The 25,321-nt window shown below is 55.6% G+C and overlaps 1 protein-coding gene across 2 annotated transcripts in view; it reads right to left on the bottom strand.

Annotated features, from left to right (window-relative positions):
* AFAP1L2 (actin filament associated protein 1 like 2) overlaps positions 1–25,321 on the bottom strand; it is a 103,566-nt gene that overhangs the window by 14,159 nt on the left and 64,086 nt on the right. For both annotated transcript variants that reach the window (XM_066355123.1, XM_066355124.1), the window contains exons 3-8: positions 19,942–20,016; positions 18,471–18,565; positions 10,144–10,234; positions 4,562–4,767; positions 3,536–3,715; positions 947–1,036 (exon numbers count right to left, since the gene is read on the bottom strand). In XM_066355123.1, the coding sequence (XP_066211220.1) occupies positions 947–1,036; positions 3,536–3,715; positions 4,562–4,767; positions 10,144–10,234; positions 18,471–18,565; positions 19,942–20,016 (737 nt within the window). The remainder of the gene's footprint in view (positions 1–946; positions 1,037–3,535; positions 3,716–4,561; positions 4,768–10,143; positions 10,235–18,470; positions 18,566–19,941; positions 20,017–25,321) is intronic.

Genomic DNA, 25,321 nt, shown 5'->3' with positions numbered 1-25,321 from the left:
CCTGTGCCTTCCCGAAGGACAGAGGTGCAAGTGGCCTGTGCCTTCCCGAAGGACAGAGGTGGCCTGTGCCTTCCCGAAGGACAGAGGTGGCCTGTGCCTTCCCGAAGGACAGAGGTGGCCTGTGCCTTCCCGAAGGACAGAGGTGGCCTGTGCCTTCCCGAAGGACAGAGGTGGCCTGTGCCTTCCCGAAGGACAGAGGTGGCCTGTGCCTTCCCGAAGGACAGAGGTGGCCTGTGCCTTCCCGAAGGACAGAGGTGCAAGTGGCCTGTGCCTTCCCGAAGGACAGAGGTGGCCTGTGCCTTCCCGAAGGACAGAGGTGGCCTGTGCCTTCCCGAAGGACAGAGGGCCTCCTCCCTGCTCAAGCTCTGTGTAGTCTCCACTTTCCTCCCTGTCACGGGTGGGCACCCCAAGATGAGACCGTGTGACTGTCTGGCTGCTCTGTGCCTGCCCAGGCTTCAGAGCACCCGCCTGCAGACACTCAGGGACGTGGACTTCATCCCACGGTGAAGCCTTCCCCGTGGTCAGCACCCAGCTCAACTTCCTCGACTTCGACCCTGAAGCAGGGACCCCGTGACTCCACATAAATGGGCCCTAGAGCCCTTTTGTTTGGGTCAACACCAGCACAGTGTCCCCAGCCCCAGGACGTCCACTGGGGAAGAACGAACTTCAAAAAAACAAATCTCCCTGCTGAAGAGTGGAGAGCAAAGTGACCTCTGTCCCAGTGAAGCTCGCCCCACCGCCGCCCAACCAAGCAAGAAAGATGTGAGCTCTGTATCAATTTCATCAGCTCTCCTGCCAAGCCGAAACTCCCGCCCTTATCTAAGCATCGCACATTTTTTATGAATTAGACTGAAATGTGAAAACAAAGCTCCCAATTTTATACTCCTGATCTGTACGGAGAAAGAATGGAATTGGACCCCATCCTCCGGGCAGAGCAGAGACTGACCTTGTGGCAGTTGAGGCGCTGGGCGTCTGGGGTGTACTGGTTCCCCTCGGACGCGCCTTCCGGAGCGAGGCTGCTCACATCCTGGATGACCTGGAGGAGGAAAAAAGCCATCAGCTTGCGGACAGACTGAAGCTGGGCCCCTCAAGGTCAGGAGAGAGGGCAGAGGTGAGAGAGAAGATGCACGATTTCCCAAGAACACAGAACCGCGCCGGACACCTGGCCCACACGTGGCCTCGGCACCACGCCGGGCAGGCTGCGACGGAGGGCGAGGGGCCGGCTTGCTCCTTAGGCTCTCTCTCCACACTGCCGATGGACACGGTTGGGGAGGGCTTAACAACCACGCCCAACAATAGCCAGAGCAGACAGCCCTCAGCTCCGCGGGCCTGGGAGGAGGGGCAGACGCAGATCAGGGTGCTCACACCCCGTCTCAGCCTGCTGCGGACGCCCCGTCTCAGCCTGCCACGGACACCCTGTCTCGGCCCCCGTCTCAGCCTGCCGCACGCCCCGTCTCGGCCTGCCGCAGACACCACACACCCCGTCTCAGCCTGCCACAGACACCACACACCCCGTCTCAGCCTGCCACAGACGCCCCGTCTCGGCCTGCCACAGACACCACACACCCCGTTTCAGCCTGCCACACGCCCCGTCTCAGCCTGCCACAGACGCCCCGTCTCAGCCTGCCACGGAAACCCGTCTCGGCCTGCCACGGACGCCCCGTCTCAGCCTGCAACAGACACACTGCCCAGCCAAAGCCCTCTGGAGTGCAGACTTGGCGAGAGTGATTTCCAATGCCCTCCTTTTTTAGTCTCTGCCTAGAGCAGTTTATGAAAAGGGGTTAAAATCAGAAAAGCCAAAAAACAAAAGGGAAAACAGCTCTGGGGACCGAGAAACGGGTATTTCTCATTCCTGGGATTGACCTTGGGTCTGAGCCTCAGTCACATCTGTAAGATGGGACACCACCTGTGCCACGGGCAGCTGTGAGGTCTGGTGTGTTAGGTACCCAGGACAGGAGAGGCACGCTTAGCACCACCCCTACCAGCTGGGCGCCTCCCCAGGGGCAAGCGTGCAGGCCCCAGGCGTCCAGGGCCCAGGGCGTGCGGCTTCCACTTCTCTGGGAGAGCCAGGCCTTGTGCCTTCTTTTGCTGGGACTCTTGTCCCAGATCATCATCTCCCATTTACTGTCCTATACCTGTCCCATCTTATGGGCACAGATGTCCTTACGCAGAGCTGAGACACAGACCGAGGGCAGGCAGGTGGATTAGACAACACAGAGGCCTCTGGTCCAGAGCTCAGCGGACAGGCTACCCAGCCCCACGGACCGCAAGTGTACACAGCTTCTCAAGAGACAGGCCCTCACGGCAAGTCCACCTCCGTGCTCCCCTGGCCAGGGAGGAAAGGGCCTCTCTGTGAAGGCCGACAGAGAAGCTTATCTTCTCACTCAAAGTGTTCTGGTCTGTAAACCTCCAGCAAGACTGGTGGGAGGGAGGGCTGGAGTCTCAGGAAGAGGGTGTGAGAGTGGGGGGGCAAGGCTGGAGTTGGGGGCCAGACATTCAGGGGAACAGTGCTGGGGACTGGGAGCAAGAGCAGTGTGTGTGCGCAAGTGTGTGCTGGCAGATGCGTGTGTGCAAGTGCCTATGTATCTACAGGTGTGTGCATGCAAGTGTGTATCTGCAGGTGTGTGTGCAGGTGCAGTGCATGCACGTATTTTTGCCTGTGTATGGGCGGGGGTGGGGAAAGCGCTTAGGCTCCTGCTTTGGAAATACGTCAGAGTGGCTGTGATGGAGGAGTGGGGGGAGGGGGCCTCTCTGGCTCTCGCTGGCCTCCCAGGGGACTGCTGGGTTGGGAGATCCCTCTGCCACTGTGGGCCACTTCTTGCTACAAACCCTGTACCTTGTGGAATGGTCAAGCTCATCTTTAGTGGGGCAGGCAGGCCCCTTCCAGGGGCTCCATTTCGGGGAGCCACGTCAGTCAGTGTCGGCAGAACACAGGACTGTGGTCAGACGGCCTAGGTTTGAGACCCGATGCTGCCACTCACTTGCCAGGTGACCTTGATTGGTCACCTCCTCCCTCTTAGCCTTAATCTCCATCCCCAAATGGGGACAATAACGTCGCAGCTCCCTGCCCTGTGTTAAGTGGATTAACTTTCTCAAGAGCACACGGCCCACGGTGAGCGCGTGACAAGCGGCAGCCACATCTGTTCTTTAATAAGGAATCGGCGAAGCCTCACTACAGGCCAGGAAACACAAACGATTCCAACTAGTGCCCAAGGCCAGGCGACCGAGATGAATGCCAAACGGGCAGCGGAGTCTGGGGTCACTTCCCTGAGACCGACTGCTACCACTCAGCACGCAGGAGGGCCTGGGAGCTGGATCGCAGACCCTTCCCCTGACAGCATCACCCCCCCTGGGGAGAGCTGGGGAGCCAGGACCGCAGCCCCACCCCCAGGCCCAGCAGGGAGCAGGCCGGTCTTCCAGCAAGGGGGGGGGGGGGTGGCCGGCCTAGTCCCTGCTCTGCAGGCCCAGCAGGGAGCAGGCCAGTCTTCCAGCGGGGTGGCGGGGGTGGTGGTGGTGGTGGCCAGGGCCGCCTCACCCGGAGCCACTGCTCGGCCTGGTCCTTGCTCTGCAGGCCCAGCACGATGACGTCGGCGTTCATGGGCGTGATCTTCAGCTTGTGTCCCTTTTTCCGCACTTGCTTCTCCTTGTGGACGACGCTGCTGCCCAGCAGGTTCACGTCCAGCTGGGGGCTGTGGTCCTTGGACGACTTGTAACACTGGGAGAAGAGAGACAAGATGTTGCTTTGTGGGAGGGCCAGGGTCTGCGGCTGTAGGTCCTGGTCAGAGGTTCCCTGGCGTCAGCAGGAGCGCCCTTTCTTCACTGGTGACAGCACGCCCTGCGTTGTGCAGACGGTCCGTCGCGTGATCCTGTCATCCAGCAGCCATAAGGACCCCCCCTTGCACAAATGAGAAACTGAGGGGCACAGTGTTTTCTCTGGTTAGCGGAGCATTTAAATTTAAAATGGCAGGAAACAGGGCTGGGGTTAGAACCAGATCCTCTGATTCCTTTATGGATCTTGCCTTATAGCCAGTAGTTCAAAATGCGATGACTTCCAAGAGGACCCCTAACCTACGACTTTCACTCACGCTGCACAAATGCAGTCGCCAGAAGGGGGGGGGCTGGTTGGGGAGCCCTGATGGGGCAGCACGCTCCGCCCCAAACCTCCAGTGGCCAGGATGGGAGGGAGAGTGGGCCCGCCGGCCAGGGGACAACGGGTCCCTGGGGAAAATGGGGATGGGATGGAAGGGAGGGGGGGCTAATCACAGCCCCCCTTTAGAGTCTGATGGACACAACTAGACTTGCCTAGCTCAGAAACCCACATTCCTAGAAGCTTGATCAGATTTAGGTTTAGTTAATTTTTGGCAATCGTGAACCATAAAAACCAATATAAAAAAAATAAAGAACATTCCTTCATGCATGCAAAATTCTACACACAATTTCAGGTTAGGGAGCGATGAAAATCGTATATAAAAGGCTCTGACCACCTGGTATTAGGGACCTTCCCCCACTCCCACCCCCAACTGAGAGAGGAGACCAGGACAGGACAGGTGACCCCACTCACCAGGAGTCTAGTGTCCTTGATGACGCAGAGCTGCTTGGCCCACTGGCCCAGCCACTTCTTGCGCCACAGGAAAGCACAGATGCGGGCGTCGCGCATCAGCTCGATGCTGGCCTCGGGGGACGGCCACTGGTAGGGGGCCGACCTGCCCTTGCTGCTCTCGTCCTCGTCGTAGGACTCGTAGGAGCTGCTCACGGCCTCTCCGTCCTCTGCAAGGCAGACGCCCTGGTCACATCCCTGAGTCCCCACCGGGCAGGGCAGGGGATGTTCCTAAACATGCTGCTTTGTTCAGAAGGGGGGAGCAGGCAGGAGCAGGCACTGACCCCCAGGCCCCAGACCACGGGGCTCTCTGTGCCCTTGAACCGGCCCCACAGCGGCCGACGACAGACCCAGGCAGACTTCCAGATCCCCAAGCCCCCTGAGCGAATTCTTGGATGCTGTCTGACCACGTACACAAAGAACTTAGAACCAGCAGTCTCTCCCTTTTCCTACTCAAATCCCTTCCTCGCAGACTTCAGAGAAACCTGACGAGACATTGCCCTTGGATGGGACCCTGGCTCCGGAGAAGGCCAGTTCCCACACGGGGACTCTCTTTCTCCCTCTGAAGGATAAGGTGGTGGAGGAGCTTTCTGAGCCTGGCCCTCTGTCATTCTAAGTGGCTGGGAAGGAGAAGTCTCCACTGGAGCCCAGAGCGGGGCACATGGCCAACCTCCGAAGGCTGTCTGTCCACTGGGCTGCTCTGTCCCTGGTTCTATCCTAGGAGCAAGGAGGGGGCTCGGCCCCTGGGAAATAAAAAGCAAAATAAGCCATGGCAGGAAATGGTTTTCCGGGGGAGGGGACATCCTGCCACTCCTCGGTGCCCCAGGCCTCGTCCCCTCCCACTCAACCCCTCCCAACATAGCTTACCTCCCACTTGTCCCCATCTCACACCTCCAGCAACGAGCTAACCTCACGTTTTTGTTCTATTCGAATGAATCCCAGAACTCACCAAGCACACACTGGACCCAGATCTCTGCACACTCTACCTGCCTCGGTTTTGGCCCCCACAACCTGCCTGAGCTGTTCTGTGCTCCAGGCCAACAAAGACTAGAAAAAAAATACATCAATAAGACCCCAAAGAGCAGAACACAGAGAACACAGGATCCCTGGAACTACCCCTAGCTCAGCACAGGAATCCAGTCTATTGTAATCTTGATGCTTCTCCAGCTTCTACTTGAATTCCCCAATGGACAGGGAGCTCACTACCTTACAACTGCTTCCATTACTGAGCAGCACTAACAGTTAGAAAGTGGGTCCACATCTCCTTCCCTGTGACTTCTACAGACATGTCCTGTGTCCTTGAGTCAGGGTAGGGAAACCTCTTTCCTCTCCAGATATCCTTCATAAAAGAGACATCTCATGGTCCCCCATCTTCTCTATTCCAGAAGCACCTTCTGTTGTCTGCACAGTAAGAAAACAGAACTACATCTGAATCTGAATATAGGAAACAGAATGAGACCCCATCTTAGTTCTAGCTACAATGCCAATGAAAATGTGCTCCACGCTGTTTTACTATTTCTAAAAATAACACTTCACATACTTTAGTATCAGTTTTGTTTAGAAGCAGTGTGGTACTACCCCCTTTTGTGGCTTAATAAAGATGTTGCACAGTTCCTGATTGTATGCCTATTAAAGAAGCAGAGATGAAAACGGTGCCACCAGTGGGGGGGCCGCGAACGCCCCTATTGCTGGTGGCAGCGTAAATGAACTCCGGCCCCTCAGCAAACGGTCTGGCAGCCTGTTGTTTCAAGAGCCATAAAAACACCCAACTCCCCTTTGACCCAGGAATCCCTGTCCTGGAGTTTAGCCTAGGAAACTAGTTTCTCACAAAGGAAGGAAGGGGAGAGGTTTACATGCATTGAGATATCAGTTCAAGCAGTTTCACAGCCACTGCAGGAGAAGGGGGCAGGCACGGTTTCATCCACGTGGGGGGCACCGCGCAAGGTGGTCAACGGAAGCTCTGAAGCCTGCTCTGACAGCGTGGTGAGCAAGAGCGCACACTTAACATTATGTGTGCAAACAGATCAGTCCTGAAAGTCAACAGGGAGAACTCAAAATAGTTGATTTGATCTGGTGGTAGGATGAGGGTGATTAAAAAAAAATCCTCATTATCAGTATTGGATTATCTGTACAATAAATGAAGTGAGAATGAGGCAATGTCACGGGGTTACCTCCTTCAGTATAAAATTAACACCGAGAGGCCACAGAGTTCAGTGTGACGACCTTGGCCAAGTCCCCACGTGTTCCAAGCAGAAATCTAACTCCTGCCTGTCCACCGCCAACGGCCATGGCGAAGGTAACTGAGAAGAAACAGCGGAGCAGCACCTCAGGCTACCTGGAGTAGCTCGGAGAAAGTTTAGGGCAAATGTGTTCATTTTATTTCTTCCTAAAGAGCAATGTAGGATATTCTTAGAACAGAAACTCCAGTGCCAGGGTGAACAGAGGTGGCAGGCAGGACAACCAGATAATTCCAGCCCCGTGTTTTGCTGCCCGCCCTGGGTCCTGTAACCTGCGCTCGGGAACGGAGGACAGAGCACCGAGCAGCACTGAGTCCGTCAGCCATGCGTTCGGGCGCCACAGGCAGGGGCCCGTGGAAGGGTGACTCCGGCATGCGGGACCCGGGTATGAGGACAGGAAGAGAGCAGCGGCCACGCGTGGGCATGCACCCCATCCCAGCACCAGGCAGCAGGCATCAGGCACAGAGTCCCTGGCATGCCAGCCCTGGGGACAAGCAGTACCCAAGGTGATGGTGGCGTAAATGACTCCTTCGGGCACCTGCACCCATCTGGGTACTCCAGTGGGGGGGAATCTCCCAGAATGACCTGCATGATATCCGGAAGCACAAAGACAAGGTGAAGAGAGGGACAGACCCGGGAGCAGAGACACTGAGAGGGACACAGAGGAGGCAGAACAGCTGCCTGCCTGCCACCGGAAGTCAGTGCTTCCCCATTGCAGGGTGGCTTGTCAGAGAGGCCCCTGCCCGGCCAAGGACGTCACTTCCCATCCCCTTCACATCCGGAGATGACCAGGTAATAACTCGTCAGCAGCGGAATGTGGGTAGAAGCAATGGGTGTCACGTGGCTGGTGCTCTTAAGCAGCACACGAGGGTTCTCCACTCTCTCGGTGAGGGTGCTGTGGCCTCGGGGCAGCCAGGCCACCCGGAAGGAGCCTGGGAACCCACACCACCTGCTGACCACTGATACCACACTGAACTGTCGGTGAATGGGAAGCAGATTTGTACTGTGTCACCGTGAACTGAAAAGGGTGACTTCTTAGAGCAGCTGTCATCACCCCGATAGGAGACATCGTCAAGTGAAGGAGCTGATGTCTGGGACGAGTGGGACAGATGCCATCATCCCGTGCACAGGCCATCGGGGCACTTGCTGAAGTCTGACTGGCCAATGGGAATCTGACCCTGCAGGGCAGCGTGGGGACACTGCTGAGAAAGCAGGACCAGGAACCACGACACCGGACTTCTGCAGGAAGTCAGCAAAATCGTTGGCTGACAAACTAGGGCAAGGGACCGACAGACCCAGGGGCCATTCCTCCTGTTGGGACCTGCACGGCTCAGTGCTCAGACAGGTGCGGGCACAGCAGACAGGATCCGAGTGCAGGCTGGCCTGTGCCACAGGTGAAGCCCCCAGTGCTCAGACAGGTGCGGGCACAGCAGACAGGATCCGAGTGCAGGCTGGCCTGTGCCACAGGTGAAGCCCCCAGTGCTCAGACAGGTGCGGGCACAGCAGACAGGATCCGAGTGCAGGCTGGCCTGTGCCACAGGTGAAGCCCCCTCTGCATGGCAAGGCTGGCCGGTTCTCCCCAAGCTGTCCTCGGTCCTTGTCCCGGCAGGAGAGGAGAGGCAACCTGGCATCCTCCCAACCCCCTTGCAGCCCTGGGATGACCCCCTGATCCTGGCTAACAAAAAACACGAATTCACAGTCCAGAGACAGACACCATGCAGCTCCAGCCCCTTCACTTGTTTGTGTCAAGGTGTCGTGTCTGCTTCACAAACAGGCCCCCGGAGTGTCTGGTAGGCAGGTCCCAGCTGGCCCCGGCCACACCCGAGAGGGCTGAAGATGCAGCGGAGGTGAGGTGCCCACCAGGGTGAGTCACTGCTTCCTCCGTCCAGACGCGGCCAGACGGCAGCGCCACCGCCACGCCCTCCGCTCTGGTCTGAAAGCAGCTCGGCCTGCCGGCTGGGGACTCCAAAGCACTTCACATGCTCAGTGGGTTCAAGCTTAGCTAAGGGACATCGGCCCACCCCGCCAGCCCTCTTAGAAGAAAATAACCTCAGACCAAAGAGACCTTCGCCTCCCACAAGGTTCCTGGGGCCGCGAGCGCCGCGTGAAGACAGAAGAGTGCCACTTGGCTCCGAGTGACTGGCCCCGTGTCATCCCTGGTTCCCCTTCAGCTCCTCCCCACCAGTGGTCACCCTCATCTATGACACTGGAGAATTGCGGTCTGCTTTCCAAGGCCTTTCTCATACAAAGGGAGGAAAGGGAAGGACGTAAGAAGGGGACAGCAAGAGGACGACAGTCCAGCTCCTGAAAGAGGTCACAACTTTTCTTCCAGAACCTCTGCGGCCTTTCTGTGTTAAAGAATTCCTACAGCTAGCGCATTTCTGATCTGACTCCCTCAGCCTGAGAACCACTAGTCAAGGGCGGATGGCTCCAGTGTGAGCCCTGCCCCCACAGCAAGCAGAAAGGATCTTTAATATCTAAGTTAGGTCAGCCGCCAAGTAGCCTCCCAGCTGCTTGCACTCTCATGTAGAGAGAAGCCAAAGCCCTCAGCATGGCCTGCAGGTGACTTCTGCATCCTCATCTCCTGTTTCTCCCCTCCACCTCCCCTTACCTGCTCTTGCTGCACTGGCCTCCTTGCTATTCCTCAAAAATGCCAAGCACTCTCCTGCCCCAGGGCCTTTGCACATACTGTGCTGTCAGGAAAGTTCTCCCTGCAGGTTCTCTGCAGCACCCATCTCCCACTTCCTTCAAAAGGGCACACCATCAGAGAGGCCTTCCCCATCTCAAATAACACCCACTGCTGCCCCAACCCAGCCCCTGCTCTTTTCTGTCTTTGTCACCACCTGACAGCAGGCTGTGACTGAGTGCTAGTCTCTCCGAGCACTCTGAGTCCCTGACTCCTAGAAGCACGCTTGTCACCTAGAAGGAGGATGGTAACTATTAGTCCAATGAAAGGACCCTGGAAACTGAACCCTGACCACACGTCCCTCACTCCCCGGGGCCTGAGGCCCCTTAGCCAACATGCCTCTCTTCTGACACACTCTGTTCTGAATCTAGCAATATCCAGGTGGGAACGCCAGAAGCATCCAGCACACGGACCAGCTTGCTGTGGACCAGCCCGACCCCTCCTCGCAGGGCGGGTCTGCTGTAGGTCTCAGCTCCCCACCAGAGCCGCGGCTCAGTGCTCTGCGGTCAGCTGGGCCACACTCTGGTGACGGCAGCGCAGGCTGCCCTCTGCTCCCAGCTCCAGCCTCTGTGCAGGAAGTGGCTGGAGCTGCTGCGGGCCCTAGCCCTGGCCCCAGCATGTACCGTTGAGGGACACGTCGTACGGCTCGGCCTCTTCATAGTAACCCTCTGGAGACTCGATCTTGGGGACGGAGAGCTGTTTCTGTTCTGGAATCTGTGGTATGAACAAACACACACGTTTCAGATACAAGACACTGGCAACAACGAGGAATTAACCCTGGGGGCGGAAGGAGGGGTATGTCCAGAAGGAAAAATACCCGCTGCACTTCAAGCAAGTTGGGAGAGAGGACGGGGGATGCCAGGGCCCTGTCCGCTGGGGTCACACTGCAGCCAGCGAAGGGCTAATCAGCTTTCTCCTCTGCAAAATGAGGCCCAGACCCCCACCACACGCACGACGACAACACACACAAAGTCCAGAGGAGGTCAGGCTGCTATGGCAGCTACTATGCCTTCTAAACAGAACATGCTTTCTAAAATGACCAAGGCTAATCAGAGGCACACGGCAGAAGGCAGCCAGGTTTCCAAGGATTTAGAAACTTTTACTGTAATCACGTTCAATCATTCGTTCAGCAAACATTGGATGGTTCCCACATACTAGCTGCGAGGGACACGTCCAGATGGTCAGGGACTCAGTCCTCAGAGAGACTGAACTAGGCTGTGAACGTTCACAGCTCCTGGTCAAGTGCGTCGTGAATAGTGCTGTAGTAGATGAGGTCAAAGTTCTATGGGAGCCAGGAGGGTGTGAGGGACATTTAGGACCAAAGAAGGATGCTCAGAGGAGAGGATCATTGAGCTGAGTCTCAAAGACAACCTGGAGGTTCTCATGTGGCCTAGGGGTCGAATGAGCACAACATGAGTGTGAAATCATCTCCACTCCTCTGTTATTCCACCTGTAAAACGGGCACCAGACTATGAAGCTAATCTTGTAAATAACAGCAGAGAGAAAAAAGAGACAGATTGTTGGATGACGACTACTAGTCCCAGTCATAAATGTATCAGCGCCCACCCACATGAGTCTCCCGTGTCTTTCTGAACCATGACACCCAGGTCGAGGGCCGAGGGAACATTCGTCATGAGCTGAGAGTGGAAATGGCAAATTCTGAAGCACCCTTCCGTCCCTGGTTTGGGGATGTCTACCCGAGGGGCCAGTGGCAGCAGAGGCAGGTTCTTAAGGTACAGAAGGGGAGCGCCTCAAAGAGGAGGCAGCCGAAGCAAAGACCCCGCAGCGCCCTGCACTCAGCCAGCCTGAGCCCGGGTCCCTGTGGACTGCTCATTTGCATGGGCTGCAGGAGTGTCCACTCCCAGCCTCAGCCAGGGCCGACTAATCCTCCTGTAGCTGCTCACCAAACCCCTGGTCCCCCGGGCCAAGTCCTCTGTAGCTTGGTATCCAAAGTCTACTTCTGGGTTTGAATCCAGCCTTCAGGACACTGGAGATTTGACCGAGGGTCAGCGACAGCCCCTCTGAGCCCCATTTTCTCTCTCTGCAAAACAAGGATAGTCCTAGGGTTGTCTTGAAGATTCAGTGAGATGAAACGTGATAGGGTTTTTGCAGGGCATGGCTCATATCAAGTACAAGGAGGCTGTGGTCATCATTGTCTGGGCTCTCCATAACCCAGGGTCTGCAGGAGCTATGTTACTGGACGGTCGTCTGACAAGTGGAGGCAGGTCCACAGGAAGAGGGTCGGCACAACCTGGGTTCCATACAGGACGCTTCTAACTTCATCTGGCCTCACACCAGAGAGCTGATACACATCCCAGAGGCAGGCTCCGAATAGCCAGCAGGTGCAGCACCCAACATGCAGAAGGAACAGAATGCTACTTCCTGAGTGGACCAGCAGCAGCAGGGGCCGGCTGGCGTGGCTGCTGAGGTCACGCCAAGACAGGTCCTCGCTCTTATACTCGGCTGTGAGCAGCACCTCTGGCTAGACTCCTTCCTCACAGCTGGGGCCTTGTACACAGTGTACACCCTCGGTAGCTGCTAGCAGGTGACCTTTATTCTTGCTGCCGCGAGCCTGGCCATTTACTGCTCCTCTTGGCCACCGCTGGCCCCTTGGTCAGCCAGAGAAGGGCGTCCTCAAGAGACCCAGCTGTGGTCCTCTGAGGGTCGGCTTCTCCAAGGGGAGAGTATCCACATGTGGGTTCTAGGGCGCATGCGTCCTGAGCTGGCCGGGCCTCCAGCTCCAGCCTCCAAAAAACCCCGCTCCTATCAAGTGGTGCTGGGACCCTTCTCCCGGGAAGGAGGCGGGTCCCATTGGGAGAGAGGCTCCAAGTGCCCAAGATCCAGCACCAGTCTGGATTCTTGCAACTGCAGCAGGACAGAGGGCGAACGGAGCCTTCCGAGGGACCTTGTCCTGGCTCATGATTACCACATGGGCCCTACTGTCCTGTCTGGGGGGGGGGGGGTCAGGCACCCCAGAGTGTTTTGTATAAGCCACTCACTGTAAAATCACCTGTAAATGGATGTTTTGGGTAAGGCAGTATAGATAGGGCAGTGGTAGGAGTCCAACTTCCCAGGGCCGGGGTTTGAATCCTACCACTGGTACATCTGAGCTGTGTGACTCTGGGCAACTTACTTGACCTCTCTGGGTCTCAGTTCCTCCACTGTAAAATGGGGCGAGAAAGTAGAAACACTTCTCAGAGGAGTTTGTTGTGAAGATTAAACTGGGCTCAGAATTATTAAATATGCAATAATCATTAGCTTTTACTGACCTAAAAATATATATATATAGTATATATATATATATATATTGTGTGTGTGTGTGTGTGTGTGTGTGTGTGTATATATATATATATATATATATATATATATATATATATATATATTGTGTGTGTGTGTATATATATAAAGTATCAACTGAAGGGAGAACAGTTGCCCATACACAGGTTTGAGGGAGAAGAACAGATGTGCCCTGGGGAGACAGGAGATGTTGGCCTTGACCAGGCAGGCTTATAACACGCTCTGCCTCTTTAAAGAAGACAGGTCCCTGCTCTTATACTCGCTGGGCAAAAGATAAGACCCTGGGTCAAGTTAAAAGATAGAAGCACTTACATAATTCCAAAGAGTCACATCCTTCCACAGACATCACGGTCTATAGCAGAAGTCAAAGGAGCAAGAGATCCTAGTTTCCCAGGGTTAGGAGTAAAGAACACCATGACGATGATTACGAATATTAACTGAAGATGCAGAGGAGATATGACTTCAGAACCTGAAATGACTGTGAAGGGACAGCAAAGGAAGCCACTCAGCTCGGTATGATTTGCCAAAGGTTGGTAGACTCTCTTGGTAAAGGGCCAAACAGTAACTACTTTCAGGATTTGCAGGCTGCACAGTCTCTGATCTCAGCTGTGCTAGCCGGCCGAGGTAGTGCCGATGTGCCCACAGAGGGTACAAAACGCGTTAAGTGTAGCTGTGTCCCAACGAAACCTTCCTTACAGATAAAGCAGGTGGCTGTGGGTTTGGCCAGGGGGCTGTGTTGTGCCAATTCTGACTGAGATCAGAGCTGGAGATGGTGGTGGCCCTGCAGCTCTGAGCACCCTGCCCCAGAGCGCTCTGTGGAAGGTTCCTGGGTGGCGCTAGTGGACCCGGCCAGCGCCCCAGACTGACCATGACCATGTCCTTCTGTGTCCAGGCTGCTTCCCCCTCACGGAACAGCTCACTTATAACCAGGGGCGAGGCGCGCTCAGGCCCCCACGGGGAGAGGGAGTAGAGACGGCTGTGCTAGCCAGGAGCATAAACAGTGCGAGCCAACATCTGTTTCTCCTGCAGTGACCACAGCACCTGGCTCTGCAGCCAGTGGCCTGGAAGCCACAGCTGCCTGAGTCACTGGCCACATCCACGAGGTTGCTCCAGGCCCTTGGCTGACCCTTCTTTCCATTGCTTACCAGGTCTGCTGCCCACTGACTCTGTAAGGGAAGTGCAGGGGACCCACGACACCAGAGAGACAGTCAGGACAGCCCGAGCCTGGGACAGAGGCCATACTCCTAGCCCAGCCCCAGGCACGGGGGACCACTGGCACACAGCCAGCTTCTGCTGTCGTCACTGGCGAGCCTGAGGCCACACAATTAGGTGGACAAGCCACCACGGCACCCTGAAGCTCTGGGGGCCAGGGGGGGGGGAGGGCTGAGGCTTTCTCTGGCTGAAGAAGAGAGGTCACAGGGTCACTCCAAGTTCATGCTCCCGCAGTGCTGCTGCTGCTCACATCCCCTTCCCTCTCCCTCGGAGCCAGGGACACAGCTGTTCCCCATGCTGCTCCGATGCCACTTCTCTGGAGACCTTGGACTAAGAGTTATGGCCCCTTGAGTGAGATCTGACCAGAGAGGAGACCCGAGGGACAGCAGACGTGTGTGCACGCGCGTGCGTGCAGGGAGGGGGAGGAAGCCCGGATCACGCCGGCCACCCCCTTTCACTCCACACCCAGAAGCTCCCTGGGGTGGGGGTGGGGGAGCCCAGGACAGAAGTAGGAGGGACCTGGGAAGAGTGGCGGTCAGCACCCCTTGTCCTCAGCAGAGAAATTCCACGAGGAGGGAAGACTGTCAAGTCAGCTGCTTTGCTGGAAATGTCCCCAGGGCCTGGAGTTTGTCCACAGGAATAATGACCACATGTCTGAAGGCCACCCTGGGGCTGTGTTATTCTTGGGCGGTGATCTTTTCCCCAACTCCAACACCAGGTTGCTCTCCACGGAGGAGCCTCTCTGGACCCAGTGCCCCCGGCAACGGGCCAAGGAAGAACGAACGCCAGCACCAGAACCACAGGGGCTGCTGGGCCTTGTGCGGCCAGACCGGTGTGTAACTACAGCCCGTCCCGACCCCGGGCCTCTCGGCCCACCACCGCGTCTGTAACTACAGCCCGTCCCGACCCCGGGCCTCTCGGCCCACCACCGCGTCTGTAACTACAGCCCGTCCCGACCCCGGGCCTCTCGGCCCACCACCGCGTCTGTAACTACAGCCCGTCCCAGAGGCCCACCACCACGTCTGTAACTACAGCCCGTCCCGACCCCGGGCCTCTCGGCCCACCACCGCGTCTGTAACTACAGCCCGTCCCGACCCCGGGCCTCTCGGCCCACCACCGCGTCTGTAACTACAGCCCGTCCCGACCCCGGGCCTCTCGGCCCACCACCGCGTCTGTAACTACAGCCCGTCCCGACCCCGGGCCTCTCGGCCCACCACCGCGTCTGTAACTACAGCCCGTCCCGACCCCGGGCCTCTCGGCCCACCACCGCGTCTGTAACTACAGCCCGTCCCGACCCCGGGCCTCTCCGCCCACCACCGCGTCTGTAACTACAGCCCGTCCCGACCCCGGGCCTCTCGGCCCACCACCACGTTTGTAAAGCACGGACTTCCAAAGCAAGTCGGCCCCAACCCGCCCGGGGGCCTGCGGCACACGAGCATCTGCCCCAGGTGGGGCGCCGGCGATCACACTTCCAGTGCACCGAAGCCAAAGACCCTGGCCAGACTCGGACATTGAATTCAGGACCCTCCCTGCCCTGACGAGGGGCGGCCACCTCGCCCCCACCACCCAGCGAGCAGTACCGGGACGCAGGGAAACCCAGCGTCTCCTCCAGGGCTGCAGCCAGTGGCAGGTGATGGGAGTGGAGTGGACAAGTCGTCTGGACCCACAAAGTGGGCAGGAAGCAAGGAGAGATTTCTAGAAGCAAGAGAACTAGTGTCTTCGCTCCGCTAAAAAGATCAGTCTGAGTACAGGAGGCCTCAGAGAACGTGCATTCCAGTCCTGGCCTGCTACCTCCCGGGAAGGGGTCGTGACCAGTTGTTCTAACTCCGTGAGCCTCTGTTTCTTCTTATGAAAAACTGGCAACAGGCACCCCCAGATGGATGGGGAGGAGGACTGTGTTTGTGTGCCCAAGACTGTGGCAGTCACCAGACCTGTCAGCGTAGTGGGGACACCAGGGACGCAGGCTCAGTCCATCAGTCTCATTGGCCCGAGCTGAGCCTGTGCCAGCTGTCACCCAACTCTAGCAGCCTCGTGCAGTAGGATACGGTCCCACGCGCTCCAGGCCCCACCAGTGTGGCCACAGGGGAGCAGCTTGAGGGGCCTGCCACCCCTCAGGAAGGCATACATGACACGGGCCGGCCCACAGTCGACACCCCCTCAGTGCTGTGGGATCTGAGGCCCACAGATCTCGATGCTGGATGGCTTGGTGGGGGCTCAGTGTCCGTGGAGCCACACAGCCTCCTGCTGGTGCTGACCTCCCAGGACCCCCACCCCAGCACTCCCCTCAGACCTCCCGAGGAGGCACCCCAACCAGACCCGAAAGAAGGAAGAGCTTGGGTCCGAGTTCTGACTGGGCCGCTTCGAGGCTGTGGGACGTTAGGACGTTATAAAGCACTGATTCCAGGCTCCTCGCCCATGAAATGCTGCTGCTGCTCACCTCACTGAATCCTAACGTGGTATGCCATGCACAGCTTTAGCCCACCGAACAGGACAACCTCATGAAAGAGATGTTCACATTCCTCTTGTTCAAATACCGGGAAACAAGAGCCAGAGACCTTAATGCAGGGGTCGGGAACCTTTTTGGCTGAGAGAGCCATGAACGCCACATATTTTAAAATGTAATTCCGCCCTGGCCGGTTGGCTCAGCGGTAGAGCGTCGGCCTAGCGTGCGGAGGACCCGGGTTCGATTCCCGGCCAGGGCACACAGGAGAAGCGCCCATTTGCTTCTCCACCCCTCCGCCGTGCCTTCCTCTCTGTCTCTCTCTTCCCCTCCCGCAGCCAAGGCTCCATTGGAGCAAAGATGGCCCGGGCGCTGGGGATGGCTCTGTGGCCTCTGCCTCAGGCGCTAGAGTGGCTCTGGTCGCAACATGGCGACGCCCAGGATGGGCAGAGCATCGCCCCCTGGTGGGCAGAGCATCGCCCATGGTGGGCGTGCCGGGTGGATCCCGGTCGGGCGCATGCGGGAGTCTGTCTGACTGTCTCTCCCTGTTTCCAGCTTCAGAAAAATGCAAAAAAAAAAAAAAAAAAAAAAATGTAATTCCATGAGAGCCATACAACGACCCATGTACATAACGCATTATCCAATAAAAATTTGGTGTTGTCTCGGAGGACAGCTGTGATTGACTCCAGCCACCCGCAACCATGAACATGAGCGGTAGGAAATGAATGGATTGTAATACATGAGAATGTTATATATTTTTAATGTTATTATTTTTATTAAAAATCTGTCTGCGAACCAGATGCAGCCATCAAAAGAGCCACATCTGGCTCGCAAGCCATAGGTTCCCGACCCCTGCCTTAACAACTTGCTCAAGGTCAAAGAGCTAGTACCTGGCAGGGCTGGGATCTGAACCTAGGCCTATGTTTCCATAATCCCTCCCTCCCTCCCACCGTGGGTGTATGTATGGCTCACTGTGAGCAGACACAGGACATTAAACACTAAATAAGAAACATATTCCTGCCTGACCTGTGGTGGCACAGTGGATAAAGCATGGACCTGGAATGCTGAGGTCACTAGTTCAAAACCCCCAGGCTTGCCTGGTCATGGCACATACGACAAGCATGCAAAGAACAACTAAAGTGAAACAACTATGAAATGATACTTCTCTTTCCCCTCCCCAAATCTCTATAAAATCGATAAAATACGGTTGTTAAAGAGAGAGAGACAGACAGACACAGCCCCTGTCCGAGAGAGCTTATATCTAGCCTGGCAGACAAATAATAAGTACATGAGGTCATTTCAATGGTGGCAAGTGCCCTGGACGTGGTAACTGGATGGTAGGACAGACAGACTGATGTAGGTAGGTCAGGGAGTGTCCGTTTGAGAATGTCAAGGAGATGAAGAGCCGGCAGCCATTGATGAGCCAGGCCGAGGAAGTACCGAGTCCCTGAGGCAGGACCGACCATGTGGCACAGTCCAGGAACAGAAGGGAGGCCCGTGACAGGCACGTGCGAGCAGCCAGAAGGTGCTGCTGGGCCGCACCAGGCAGGCCCCAGGACCATGTTAAGAAACGTGATGCTGTTCCCTAGGTGCAATGTGAGCTACTGCTGGAGTCCAAGCAGGAAATGCAGTGTGACGTGACTTACAATTCTGAAAGTGCACTGTGGCCTGAGCTGGTGACTGCAGCTGAACACGGCTCCATGTGGTGCTGAGTAGAGAGCCTGTCATGGCCCCAGACGCAGTGTGGCACTTACTGAAGGTGACCTCCCTGATCTCCCCACTTCCATGACCCTTAGCATCCTAGTACTATGGCCCTGAGCAAATGATGTCACCGGCGGACAGGCTGCCTTTTGCTTGGTCTCTCCCAGGGCCTTGCTCCGTGCCCGACACACGGCGGGTACTCAGAAATGCCAGTCACTCAGTGGACTGATACCTGTGAAAACAACTGCAAGTTCACGGGGCCCACGTCAGGGAAATCAGGGGTCTTGGACCCACACTTACGATCTTGGGGGGCGGCAGGTCCGGAAGGCTCTTCTGAGGGGCCGTGGAGTGCTGGCGGGGCTCCCCGTTGGTCAGCGGGTTCTGCTCCGCGGGCGCTGTGGGCAGCAAGCAGGAGAAGGCTCCGGTGAGGGCTGCCCAGCCTCACAGCAGGCTCTCATTATCCAGAAATGTCTGGTCACATGTGCCCGTGAGTTCTATTTGGGCAGGTGTTAATTACCCAGGACGCTGGCCCCTGGAGCCAGTGTTGTTTTCCCTTCGAGAATAGGGCGCAGCGGTGCCCCCGGCACAAATTCCCCAAAAGGAGCTGCTGTGGGTTTCGGGCCGGCTCCGCGCCCTCTCCTCCACCTGCCCCAGGTCCAAAATGGCCTGGCCGCAGAGCTTTAGCGAGCAGAGGAGCTGCCCTGTGGTCACTAAATTAAGCCACTCTCAGCTCCGACCCTGTGATTACAGCTCTTTCCTTGCCGCAGTTTGGCCGGAAGGCCAACGGCCCCGGGCAGAGCGGCTGCTGCCATACTGGTGGGTTCCACTGGGCTCCAGGCTTGGCAATGGGGCAGGAGGTGGAAAAGCCACACTGGAGATCTTAACCACCAACCCCGGGGGTACCTTTAAAGGAAAGGCACCACAGGTTTTTCCGTGTCTGACCATTTCAGCCCCATGAGGCCCTGGGACAGACAGGCTCGGGCAGATCTGACCTTGGAGCTTGGGTGGCTGATGTTCTGAAGCCACGCTCTTAATAGGACCGAAGTTCTGGGTCTCGGCCTCTCAGTAAGCCTTTGCATTTGAGTAACAGGGAGTTGGGAGAAAGGGCTTCTGACTCTCGCTTTTCTAAGACTAAACACCCCTACAAGCCTCTGGGCCTCCCTGGGGCCTGCCAGCCGTACTCCTGAGGGCTGTCAGAGAAAAAGTAGCGAATAGAACAGAGACTAAGAGAGCATGGAGGACAAACTATGTTCTTCCAATGGAAGGTAAAATATTCTGCCAAAGAGAACACCTTTGGGAAAAACCCCTTTATTATTAAGGCAGTTGCTGACAGCGCCGTGTCCTCTCCCTAGTGCCACCCACAACCCCCACCCCTAAATATAAAATCTAGACTGCTATCAAAGGACAGAAAGCTGGAGGCCCGGGATCGGCACCGTCCACTGCAGCTTTCTTCAAACATCTGGATTATGACTTCCTATTCCTGGGGCAATGCTGGGAACAACGGAGAGGTTTTGGGGAACAGATTCCTCATCCACGAGGGGAAAGCAAGACCACAGGGAGGCGAGGAGGTGGCCCAAAGAAACATCCCAAAATACATCAACCCGAAATACCATCAGACAGAATGTGACTTCCAAAAATATCTCCACCAGGCCCGTCTGTGGTATTGGCTGGGAAAAGGGGGCGGGGTGATAGTGGAGGGCGGGGTGGGAAAGGACCCTACACCTTCCCTGTCCTGAGAACTGGCCCTGCCCTCAGCAGCCCAAGCCCCTACCTTTGTCTTGAGACTCAGCATCCTGTTGCTTGTTGACTGTCACTTTGTTCATGTAAATGTACTCCTCATCAGAACCTGCGGAGGGGAGATGGAAGACACAGCTTCGTGTGATTCTAAGGCTTCCAGAGAGAAACGGTGTCCCCTAGAGACAGTGTCATCTGCTTGGGTTCCAAGAAGACACACAACAATTTGAGTTGACCAAAAGAGTCCAACACACCGAGAGCTGGCAGATAACCCAAAAAAGAGAAATGACAAGTTGTGGACTGTTTTCCTGTTAGGGTATAGAAATCTCAAGGGGCAAGACGATTTGCCTCAGATTTCTCTGGGTTTCCTAGCATTTCATTTAAACTGGAAAATCTTTCCTATCAGCCATTCTCACTCTAGTCTGAATTGCTTGCATGGACTAATCAGAGCAATGTCTGTATATAAGACAGGTCACATTGAGGATCTGAAAGTTTCACTCCCAGGCCTCTACGTGGGGTGCCATTGTGGGAGCCTGAGAAATTCAAATCATGAGCTCTGGGTTTAGAGGGGTGAGTGTGCTGGGAATCGGAACGGGAGCACTCCGAGCCACCTGCTCTCCCTGTCCCTTGAGGCAGCATATCCCTTCTCCTCCTTTAGAATAATTTCTGTGCAGGTTGTCGCTTTCTCAGTGCCTATGTGGGGCAGAGAAAGGCTAGTCTCCTGACACTTGCTCAGTTTCTAATGCCCAAGGACCCTTCCTTCAGAACCCTGCAGAGGAAACTCATCCTAGTGTTTCTCCTCCTACAACCCCTTCTCCATTTCTTTCAGGCCCTTAATTTGCATTTCCTAGAAACCCGTGGCTGATAAATTCCAGTGGTTGGAGACTGTGTTACCGAGCCAAGGAACCCAATTCAACACCACCACCACCACCACCCCTACCCCACCGCAAAGGAGGAAGTTCAGCGCCAGTCAGCTCCTTGCCACAGACCGCGCAGAGACTGGCGCCAACAGGCCTGCAAAAACAGAGTCCTGAGAACTCAGAGGAACAGGAGGAGAACTGAACCTGTCCTCCACCATTAGCACATGGGGTCGCCAGCCCAGGGCCCAGCCCTTCCAGGACCAGTCAGCAACATCACCTCCACACCGAGGGCTGCAGCGGTCCATGGAGGGAACTATAAGGTCCAAACACAGAGAGCCACAATGTGCGTATCTCCACCTCCTGTGTCCCAGAGGGGCTGGGTCAGTACCTTCTCCAGAGTGTGGGCAGGGGACAGTGCTCTGCAGGGAGACAGGAGATGGCCAAGCTCTGCTATGACTCGTCTAATTCTGGGAAACATTCTGGTTTTCTTGTCTGCACAGGATGGATACCAAAAATCGTGATGAAATACTGTCTGTTCCCGCCTAACTGTTCAGTGTTCAAGAGTACAAAACACAAATGGTAGGACATTTGAAAAAATAAAGGAACCTTGTAAGTAACAAAGATTTAAAACGACAGCTTATGACCTGGGCACTTGCTCCCAGTCTCAATACTAGGAAAGCGGTGAAACAAGCCACAGCACGTCGGCACACCTGACAGCGTGCCTGCCACTGGCAACGACAAACTGGAGAGCGTGCTCATCGGCGCAACCGTTTCGGAAGTGATTCCGAGGGATGATTTAATCTGAAGCATTCCTATTCTTTGACCCAGCATTTCCAGGGCCAGAAATTTCTCCTAGAGATAAACTCCACCAGGGAAACACAGTTTTGTTTGAGGATGTCCATTGCAATAGTGTATGAGGTTTCTTTAAAAAGAACAACAAGAGCCCTGACCAGGCAGTGGCGCAGTGGATGGAGCGTTGGACTGGGATTCGGAGGACCGAGGTTTGAGACCCCGAGGTCGCCAGCTTGAGCACGGGCTCATCTGGTTTGAGCAAAAGCTCACCAGCTTGAGCCGAAGATCTCTGGCTAGAGCAAGGGGTTACTTGGTCTGCTGAAGGCCCGCGGTCAAGGCACATATGAGAAAACAATCAATGAACTAAGGTGTCGCAACAAAAAACTGATGATTGATGCTTCTCATCTCTCTCTGTTCCTGTCTGTCTGTCCCTATCTATCCCTCTCTCTGACTCTCTCTCTGTCTCTATAAAGAAAAAAAAAAGAACAACAAAACTTTTTTTTTTTTTGTATTTTTCTGAAGCTGGAAACGGGGAAAGACAGACAGACTCCCGCATGCGCCCGACCGGGATCCACCCGGCACGCCCACCAGGGGCGATGCTGTGCCCACCAGGGGGCGATGCTCTGCCCCTCTGGGGCATCGCTTTGTTGCAACCAGAGCCACTCTAGCGCCTGGGGCAGAGGCCAAGGAGCCATCCCCAGTGCCCGGGCCATCTTTGCTCCAATGGAGCCTCAGCTGCGGGAGGGTAAGAGAGAGACAGAGAGGAAGGAGAGGGGGAGGGATGGAGAAGCAGATGGGCGCTTCTCCTGTGTGCCCTGGCCGGGAATCGAACCCGGGACTTCTGCACGCCAGGCCAACGCTCTACCACTGAGCCAATCGGCCAGGGCCAACAAAACTTTAATGCTCACTAAGAGGAGTCTGGTTGAACAATAATGCTCATCCATCAGTGGATGTTTCACTCAACACTGAAAAATCAAGTAGCTCTACACAGATAGCCAAGGCTTACAGTTAGGCAGCCCCTGAGGTGGCCAGTATGAGTTTTCAGAGATAGCCAAGACTTACAGTTCAATTAAAGGGTCACATTTCAGAACAGCAAAACAGAAAAAGTATGTGAACTGTCAACACGTGGACACATGCACATGCAGCGACTATAAATATAAGAACAATGTAACGCAGAACACAGAGGCAAGCCACAACCACAGAAGAATATTCCGACGTCCCTGATAAAGATCAAAAAAGGAATCTGAGGAGCATAAATAATGTTGTCTACTGTTCACTTTGCAAGTCTTTATTTTCCCATAGTGTTGACTAAGCCCACACTCTCATACAGAAAGAAAAAATAAAGGGCAAGATTTGTTATTGTTTTAACTGGTGGAATTCTGAGCAGGTGCTTCCTCTCAAGAGAAAGATTTATTACAGAGAAAACTCGCATTGGCTACCCCAAGGGCTGCCGGGGCGATCTGCAGGCCATGGTCAGCTAGGTTTTTATTCTCAGAGGATTGCTGGTCCAGTACCTTCCAGGCTGGTAAGCAGGAGCCTTCCAGGATCACCTGCCATCGTGGGACAAGCCCAGCAAACACGGCCCTCCAGGGGAGGCTGCAGCACTGTCCCGGGGCTGGGCAGCGGCAGCCTGGGGAGGAGAACCCTCTTGTCCATCTTCAGATGTGCACCGAGCGCCACCAGCAACGCACCAGGTGCTAGGGATACAGCAGAGAACAAAACAGACATCGCCTCTGCCTTCACGGACGCCACAGTCCGCAGGGGTGGGGGAGGAGACCCAAATGGAAGGGACGCACAGGTGTGTGGAAATAACGACAGCCTAGGGGGTGGTTGAAAAAGAGCTCCATTGCGCCCCGAGTGAGTACATGATTCCTTGGGGGGGGGGGGGTCACACCTGCTGAGGGCGGTCCTCCCCAGGGAGGTGGGTGACAGGTGGTGGGGAGACACATGGACCTTCTTCACTGCAGTTGGATAGACAGAGCATCTGAAGCTCTTCCCATCAGTGGGGCAGCCCCTGGAACTTTCCAACTGTCCCTGAGCAGGACATGGGGGAAGGCCCCTGCCTGATCAAGGCAGAAACACACAGCAGGCCCCCAATAAACAGACCTCACCATCCAGATATACAGCCCGGTTAGTGGAGAACTGGTGCTTCAGTAAGAAAACAAGATGAAAAAACCCAAATGGAAAATTCCATTTGAGAAGTGTAGAACCCACACGCGCACTCATACTCTGCCACAAAGCTGTGAGAAAAACAGTGACCCAGACACTGTAGACCACAGGCTACCTCAGAACGATCAGCCTGCCTCTACCTGTCAGTTCCGCCAGGCTGAGCCAATTTTCTGGAGGGTACCCAGAGAGGCTGAGACGAAGACGGGTGCTTTGGTTTTCGGGGAGCCTTGGGGATCTGTCCTGTGCCATATAGATTAATCTGAAACACTGGAGTTTAAGGAGAGTGCAATGGTTAGAGGCACCTGCCCATCACACCTATGGCCATGGGCCTCAAGCGACTTTCCAAGCCTCGCTTTTCCTGTTGGTAAGATGGGGACAACTCCCTCGCAGGCTACAGAGACTGAGGGGAGGAAAGCCCGATGCTATAAGGGCAGAACACACAAGATCAAGTGTGAAACAAAGGTCCTCCTACAGGAAGGGGACCCCGCACAGGGGGCTCTGACAGAGTGGTGAGAACCAAGAGCCACAGCTCAGACCCCGGTACAGAGGGGTTTCCAAACTGCCAACAGGTTCTTCATCGCTGAATAGCCTCAGGTCAGAGCCCATGGCAAAGGGCCGGGGGGTGCGCCGTTTAAAGGACCCATGCGTGGATCCTTCCGCGGCTGACTCATCCCTCTCTAACTCACCTGCTTTGGAAGGCAGCTTCCCCACCTGCCATTCCCACCTTTGAAGTGCTGCAGGCCAGCACTCACAGCAGGCTGGCAGACGCTCACTACAAAGCCTGGAGGAGCCGGGGAGACGGGCGCACGGAACGCGCCTCTGAGGAAAGACAAAGGGAGCCAGGATGACGTCACCGGAACTGAAGGCCGCCGGGCACGCCGCAAGCGTGTTCAGCTTTACGACGTCTGTTATTCAGAGAACAGAAGCTGGTTCCACTGGGAACAAAGACCAGGCAGAGGGCCCTCTGAATGCAGCCTGGCAGACTCAGGTGGGACGTAAGGGAGCGCTTCCTGACTGCCATGCCCAGAGCAGGTGCACGTCCCTCCCCTGGCACAGACCGAGGCTGCTCCCGCCGAGAGGCAGATGGATGACATGCCCTCTTCCGGCCCCTGACTGTCCCCAACCATCATTTCCAATTCTCAAATGTCCAAGATAAAAATAAACTCAACTGAACTGTTAGGACTTCTCAACTTTTCTTTAAAACAAAAAAACAAAACAAAACAAAACTGAATGTGCTAGAAATGAAACTACTGGTATGTCCCTAAGAGTGTTCAGCACAGCCTTATTCAGAATAGTCCCAACGTGTGAAAAATCCGAATTCCCATCAACAAGTGGACGGATAAGCAGGTGGCGGCATATTCACAGAATAAAACACCGCTCAGCGATAAAAGAAAGTACAGACACAACATGGATGACCCTCCTGAGCCCAGAAGTAATGTAGACATTGTATGATTCCATTTGTCTGAGACCCCAGGAAGGGCAACTCCACGCTAGTCTGTGGGTTGAGTGGGAGAAACCCGAACAATGGTTTTCATGGGGTGGGGACAGGACAGGATGCTCAGGGTAGGGGCGAGAAAAAACTTTCTGAAATGACAG

Source organism: Saccopteryx leptura, chromosome 13, assembly GCF_036850995.1.
Source record: "Saccopteryx leptura isolate mSacLep1 chromosome 13, mSacLep1_pri_phased_curated, whole genome shotgun sequence".
In the NCBI taxonomy this organism is placed as follows: Eukaryota; Metazoa; Chordata; class Mammalia; order Chiroptera; family Emballonuridae; genus Saccopteryx; species Saccopteryx leptura.
The sequence above is the reverse complement of the archived record's forward strand: the minus strand, read 5'-3'. Positions and strand labels throughout refer to the sequence as shown.